Source organism: Phaseolus vulgaris, unplaced genomic scaffold (genome assembly GCF_000499845.2).
Source record: "Phaseolus vulgaris cultivar G19833 unplaced genomic scaffold, P. vulgaris v2.0 scaffold_30, whole genome shotgun sequence".
In the NCBI taxonomy this organism is placed as follows: Eukaryota; Viridiplantae; Streptophyta; class Magnoliopsida; order Fabales; family Fabaceae; genus Phaseolus; species Phaseolus vulgaris.
The window spans coordinates 283,194-290,341 of record NW_027174098.1 but is presented as its reverse complement, the minus strand read 5'-3'; the positions used below and the strand labels follow the sequence as shown (position 1 = coordinate 290,341).

At 36.4% G+C, this 7,148-nt stretch overlaps 2 protein-coding genes across 2 annotated transcripts; both read left to right on the top strand.

Annotated features, from left to right (window-relative positions):
• The first annotated feature begins 656 nt into the window (after positions 1 to 656).
• LOC137817340 (exocyst complex component EXO70H1-like) lies at positions 657 to 2,727 on the top strand. Its single transcript, XM_068620628.1, has one exon. The coding sequence runs from the start codon at positions 792 to 794 to the stop codon at positions 2,571 to 2,573; it is 1,782 nt and encodes a 593-aa protein (XP_068476729.1). The 5' UTR covers positions 657 to 791; the 3' UTR covers positions 2,574 to 2,727.
• Positions 2,728 to 5,128: 2,401 nt separating this feature from the next.
• On the top strand, positions 5,129 to 5,947 carry LOC137817339 (large ribosomal subunit protein eL37x-like). Its single transcript, XM_068620627.1, has 4 exons — positions 5,129 to 5,266; positions 5,345 to 5,480; positions 5,549 to 5,650; positions 5,731 to 5,947. Exons 1-4 carry the CDS (start codon positions 5,264 to 5,266, stop codon positions 5,775 to 5,777), a joined length of 288 nt encoding a protein of 95 aa, XP_068476728.1. The 5' UTR covers positions 5,129 to 5,263; the 3' UTR covers positions 5,778 to 5,947.
• Positions 5,948 to 7,148: the final 1,201 nt, after the last annotated feature.

Genomic DNA, 7,148 nt, shown 5'->3' with positions numbered 1-7,148 from the left:
GTATATTACCTAATGTTTTATTATTGATTACTCTTATTAATTTTCTATTTGGACATAAGGAATTTGATTCTGTGGATGGGCTATGATTGGATAGTGCAATACTTTTTTGCTAACTTTCACTACAATAAAAAAAATTATTTAAACACTGTACAATAGTTTTAACATTTGTATTATTATTTTTCTCTCTTTCATATGACAAATTAACGAGTGAACTTTTTACTCTACCTATTAAAAATTACAAAGTAGTTTTGATATGAATTAATTATTTTATTTGTATTTAATATTCTTAACTTATTGTGAAATCTAAGAAAAATGGAAAGTTTGTGTATAAATAGATACATTTATTGAGTCATTAATAATATAACTACACAACCTTCTTAATTTGTTTAATTTTATGAATATGAGGTATTTTATTAACTATATATTTGTTTAATTGATATTATGATGAAATGTGGATAAATATCCGATGTTGGGACGCTTTAGAAATTAATTAGAAAGCAAAAATGGGAATTGTGAACCAGGAGATGCCCTTCCTCCCAGGTCATTACATTAGGTAAGAAGAAAAAAAGAAAAACAATATTCACGTTTCTGTTTCGACAGTTCTACCGCGTTTGGTTTGCATATCGCTATCCTCATGCCTTTACTTCCCTCGTGTTCATTCACATCTATAAATACGCGCCAAGCTCAACTCAAGACCACCAAAACACGAAGCCAAACGCCAAAAACGAATCAAAAAAGCAAACTGGTTTATTCGTTCCAGTGGCGTTTGGCTTTCCCGTTTCTCAACTGAAATGCCGAAAGTGGGACTCAAAAGGTTGTTCTTCAAAACATCACCATCGCCATCTTCCGCAAAGACCTTCTCCAACTCGTTAATGGACGAAAACATTGAAACTGCTCGCTCTATCATTTCCAAATGGGACCTTATTACCCCTTGTCACAAAACTCCTTCTCTCTCTCTGTCTCCTGCAATGGTTCCTCTTTTCACCAACACGCGTCACGATGCCAAACAGTACCTGAAGGCCGTTACGAGTCTGCAGTCCACTATGCAGAACCTCGTCGCACTCGATTCCTCCTCCGATAGCATCGTTCAATCCCAATTCCTAATGAAACTTGCCATGAAGAGACTCCAGACCGAATTCTACCGGATTTTAAGCGAAAACAGGGACAATCTCGATCCTGAATCCGTCACTTCTACCGATCGGCAGAGCAGCAGTGTCTCCGAAGACGATGATAGTTTATCCGAGGAGGAGTTCCGTTTCTCCGGCGGCACGGTATCCACTGTCGTGATGGCGGATTTGAAATCCATTGTGGAGTGTATGGTTTCCGCGGGATACAGCAAAGAGTGCATCAAGATTTACGTCATGATGAGAAAATCGATCGTCGATGAGGCGCTGTATCGTTTAGGAGTGGAGAAGCTGAGTTTCTCTCAGGTTCAGAAGATGGACTGGGAGGTTCTGGAGTCGAAGATTAAGTGCTGGGTGAACTCCGTCAGGGTTGCCGTCCGAACTCTGTTTCACGGCGAGAGATTGCTCTGCGACTACATCTTCGGTTCGTCGGAGAGGAAGATCGCGGAGTCGTGTTTTGCCGCGATTTGCAGAGATGGCGCGGTGACGCTGTTCGGGTTTCCGGAGAACGTGGTGAAGGGAAAGAAAACGCCAGAGAAAATGTTCAGGACGCTGGACTTATACAACGCGATCTCTAGAAACCGGCCACAAATCGAATCCATCTTCTCGTCGGAATCAACCTTCTCCATCAGATTGCAGGTGTGCGCTTCTCAGGCGAGGCTCGGCGAGGCCATTCGGACTATGTTAATCAACTTTGAATGCGCGATTCAGAAGGAATCCTCGAAGATTCCCGTGCCTGGAGGTGGAATCCACCCGCTCACGCGCTACGTCATGAACTACATCGCGTTCCTCGGCGATTACAATGACGCGCTCCCCGAGATAGTCGCCGACTGGCCGCAGAATCCATTGCCGGAGTCTTACTACCGCAGTTCCCATGGCGAGGGAAAGAATCGCTCGTCGGAGTTAGCTGAACGGATCGCATGGCTGATATTGGTGCTCCTCTGCAAACTCGACGCCAAAGCAGAACTGTACAAGGAGGTTGCGCTCTCTTACCTGTTTCTCGCAAACAACATGCAATACGTCGTCGTAAAAGTGCGAACCTCGAACCTCAAGTGCATCCTCGGCGAGCATTGGTTATCGAAACACGAACCGAAGGTGAAAGAGTACGTTTCCAAGTACGAGAGCGTTGCCTGGGGTAAGGTTTTCACGACACTCCCTGAAAATCTGACGGCGGAGCAAGCGAGGGTGATTTTCGAGAATTTCAAGATCGCAGTCCGTGAAGCGTGCAGGGCACAGTTCTCGTGGGTTGTACCCGACCCGAATCTTCATGCCGAAATAAAAGCATCCATAACCGATAAGTTAGAACCAATATACAAAGTGTTTTTTGAGAAATATCAATTCGGGTCGGATGCGGATTTCAGGTTAGAAAATGATCTCTCGGTTATTTTATCGGGTTGTGTTTCATCGTCGCAGACTACTCCTTCTCCGCTTTGCTTGAAACACCGGTGATGTTGGAGACGCCGTTCGGCCCACACTTGTTTTTTTTGTTTTTTTGTTAACGGTAAAGACAAGTATGTGGCTGGAGTGGAATCTTATTTATTTTATTTTACTTTTTCCAATTTAAGGAATAAGTGATAAATGAATAATACCCCCCATTTTCTAATTTAAACTCTCTTTTTTTAAATGCTAATTGTTTTTTTTATAAGTAAATGGCAACGAAAAATCATATTTACGTGGAAAAATAATAATATAAAAAAGTCTAATTTATTAACAACATTAAGATATTTGTTACTTTAAAACCCTTACCAATTTATTGCAACCATGATTAAACTATATCAAAATATATGACTTAATTTTTTGTCAATAAAATATAGAGGTTAAATATTAATGAGTAAGTAGTTAAGGTTACAGATATTTATTTTTGAAGTAAACCACGGAGTTTGAACCTTAAAAATAAAATAAAATATTTTTAAAGGATTCTTAAAACTAATTTGTCACATGTATATATATATATATATACATGCTAATATAATATATAAATTTCTATAAAATTATTTCACATTATTTTACTTTATTTATTGTATTTTAAGAAATTATTTTTAATTTGACTATATAATTTAATAAAAACTTATCTTTATTTGTATAACTTATTAGTGGTTATGAGGAGTTTATGTTCTGACTACATTAAAACATTGTAGTTAAAGATATAAGAGTATAAAGTGAAATTGACAAAAACACATAAGTGCAACTATAATTTATCTAATATTTATATGATTAATTTTAATAAATATGTATATTCTCTTTCTTAATTTCTGTAAGTGCATTAAGTATAACAAAAGGGTGGTATTTATTAGGACACAAGATTGAATAAGGTTTTTATACTTTGTTAAAAACTGAAAATATAAATCAATATAAAAAACAAAATTGAATTTTAACCTTCTGCAGTGATGAATAATAATGGTGATGAAATAAAAGGGACAAAAAGATGGAGAAATTGACACTTTCTCTTCTTTAATTATGTCAACAAAACTCTGAGAAAAAAAAAATCAGAACATTTCTCCCCTCAAGACTTTAATCTCTTCCAAATTATGATTTTATATTTTAAAACAATTAACTTTGTTCAGATATATCTAAAAATATGTTTAGTTAAATTTTTCATATTTTAAAAGTATTTTTTGAATTTGAAGTAAACAAAAAATTTATAATGGAAATTAAAAAAAAAAAACAACTTCTCTTATTTCCATAAGAACATAATTTACTCTAATAAACATAAATATAAATATTCTGACTTTATACTGTAGAAGAGTTTTTTTTTCCACAGCTTGTTTAATTGGTTTAGAATTTGTGAAAAGTTACTCTGAAAATTTAATAAGGCAATAGGGATGGGTGTACCTAACAGTTCCATTTTGCTTGGGGTAGGAGGGATTAGTTTAAATTAAAATAATTAAATAACATTATTAAATTAAAATAAATTAGGTAACTTGATGCAGTTTAATGATTATTAATTTGATTTGACTCCAACGATGTGTTTTAATTTACAAGGCATCTGTAACTTGATGCAGTTTAATGATACAACCTGTTCTAACTTAGCAAATCCAAGGCACCTGTGTTTTCTCATTTTTGTATCATTCTTTGTGTCTGATTGTTGTTCTCATTGTCCCCTCTTTTGTTGACAGATTTATTAACGAGAGAATGGATCAAGTTCGTGCAGACAAGAATGGATCAAGTTCAGTCACCTCAAACAAAGACAATGAGTCATGATAAGTTCCTCTGCGGTAGATTCCTGTAACAAGTTGAGATTCAATTCATTTAGACAGGAATTACCTGAAGGAAAAATATAGATCTCTAGCACATTGCTCATACAATTGCCGAAGGTGAATCATCTGCATATACGTGCATACCATACGTGTGATATGAGTGTCGATATTCGATATGTGTATTTGACACCGACATGTCATTTAAGAGAAGTGTCATAGAAGATAGAAATCACTCAGCAATTGAGCTCTCAAACCTAGACACACCTCCTTGATTGAGAGATTGATAGAAACTGTTATCAAATTTCTTCTTGAATAGGCGTTGGGACCTAGAGAATGATTCTTCTATTACTCCCTTCGTTCGGTCGCTGTCACTATTGAGAAGACACTCCGACGATCAAGTCAATAAGGATGTCGGCACTCGGTTGTAGATAATGACGTACCTGATTTTTGGAATTTGTGTTATTTATATTACTTTAATGGTCATTCGTTGGTGGACTGGACTAGGAGGCTGGTTCGTGTTTAGAGTTGTGCTAAACAACCCTTAATTATAAATTAACTCTGCTGACTTTGTCAACCCATAACACGCTGTCATGAATCGGTCGACCACAAGTCATCACGTGATCTTCTCGTTGTGGTCGAGTTCCTGACCGACTCATTAAGTCTGTCGTGCCAGTACAAAATCAATTTGAATCGAATAGGGTTCGAAAGGAAAACCTGCGAATTATGGCGCTCCTTCTTCAGCTACCATTTTCATTTGTCTTACGAGTCAAACACTATTCGTTTCATTTTCTATTTCTAATAACTTCACCCTCTTTATTTGTTTTTGACACCGCTATATGTTTGGGCCGAAGGCCCAAACTAAAATTAACATTACGCACTGTGCCTGCACATATATAAATGCTCTCCTTCTGCAACAATTAGGGTTTGTGCTCTGCTGCTACAATGGTATCGTCTCTTTTCGCTGACTTTCTATAACCTGATACAATCTGATTCTGATGGTGTTTGGATTTTGCATGAGTGTAGGGGAAGGGAACAGGGAGTTTCGGTAAGAGGAGAAACAAGACCCACACCCTCTGCGTGAGATGTGGCCGTCGCAGCTTCCACCTCCAGAAGAGTCGGTGTTCGGCGTGTGCTTTCCCAGCAGCGCGCACTAGAAAATGTAACTGTTATACTTTTTAAAATAAGCGTTTGTTTGAGGATTCGGTTTTGACTCGTTGATGGTTTCAGATAACTGGAGCGTGAAGGCCATTAGGAGAAAGACCACTGGAACTGGAAGGATGAGGTACTTGCGTCACGTGCCTCGCAGATTCAAGAGCGGCTTCAGAGAGGGTACTATCGGTTAATTGTTAGAGTATTTTAATTTTGGGCATTGATTTCGGGTTTTTGTTAACGTGGGGATTTTGAATCAGGTACCGAGGCTGCACCCAGGAAGAGGGGAGCTGCTGCCAATGCCTAAGCTTTGGAAGGTAGCAATTTTTCTGGATCATTGAATTGTAGGAGTTCAGGCTTTGGTGTTGTGCGAAACCCTGTGGAACATTTTTTTTTGCTGTCATTTTAATCTCATTTGATATATATGGATTGTATTTTAACTTGAGGATGATGCTAAGGAATTTTGGTTTGATATTTTTTCTCACGTCTATATTTTAGTTTACAACTCAGGCCTTACTTTTGGTATTGTGGTTCGTAGTGAAATATAATTAACTAGTTTTGGTGATTATGCTCATGGGGTAGTTTGGATTATGGCCTTGGCTTTGATTTTGTTCTTACATACATTGGTTTTAGTATTGGGGTTCGCAATGAAATATAATTAACTAGTTTTGGTAATTATGCTAATGAGGTAGTTTGGATTACTGCCTTTACTTAGGTTTTAGTTATTTGACTGGAATATGTCTGCCCTAGTATAAACAATCCTGAAACAAATCGCTTTCCTGATGTAAAGTAATGTTTGAAGTTTTGGTTGCGTGAAGTAGCAGATATTCTGGACTAGGTTTCACTTGTATACATTAGGTATTCATGTGGTTGGTTTTGTGGTATTCTGGAAAGTTCCTGTTTTTGTCCTTCCTATTATCTGTTTAGCTTGACCGAGTTTCGGTTGAATTCTCTATAGGAGATTTTGAGATTAAAATATGCCACTATTTTGATGATTTATCAAAATGTCATTTGGTTTGTGGTTATAATCTCAAATGGCTTGCCTGTTAGTAATCATCGCTTCTCAATCTCCACCTATAAAACTATAGGAGATATACGTAATTTTTTCGAAATAAGATTATAGATGTTTTAAGAAGTGTTTCTTTATTTTATTTATGTTTTTCTTTCTCTAGTAACTAACAATGGCAATGTATAATGCCAAACTATGTCTACCATATTTGCGATTTTAATACCATTTCCTTGAGTTATCTAAAATTGATTTTTTATCCTAATATTATGGTATCCTTTTTTTTTCATTTGTTTTACTACTTTAAATGTTCTTAGTATGGTCCTATTTTTTAAAAAAACTTAGTTCAGTTCTTTTCGTCTGATGGATGACGAAGGTGTTATAATAATGTCATGTGTTATAACAAGGAATAATATGTCAACGTGAGCAAGTCTTAATGCTATAAAATTTATAATGCTTTAGAATTTATGTTGCCACTGTTTCGCGTCCCTACAAATTCAGTGCCTCTTTTAGCTAGATTATATATATATAGATGCTAGCACAATTATTTTTTACGATAGGTTACTCTTCAGTTTAGCAGTGTAAAAAAATAAGGCAAATTCTTCGTGTATCTCCATCCTTTCTCCAAGCACCTCTAAACTTTTTTTAATTTCAACAATATCAGAATGTAGT

Excerpts from the sequence above, each read along its gene's own strand:
- LOC137817340 (XM_068620628.1), top strand. The coding sequence starts at position 792 with ATGCCGAAAGTGGGACTCAAAAGGTTGTTCTTCAAAACATCACCATCG.
- LOC137817339 (XM_068620627.1), top strand. Across the intron at positions 5,481-5,548 it reads AGCAGCGCGCACTAGAAAAT|ATAACTGGAGCGTGAAGGCC; the intron begins GTAACTGTTATA and ends TGATGGTTTCAG. Across the intron at positions 5,651-5,730 it reads CAAGAGCGGCTTCAGAGAGG|GTACCGAGGCTGCACCCAGG; the intron begins GTACTATCGGTT and ends ATTTTGAATCAG.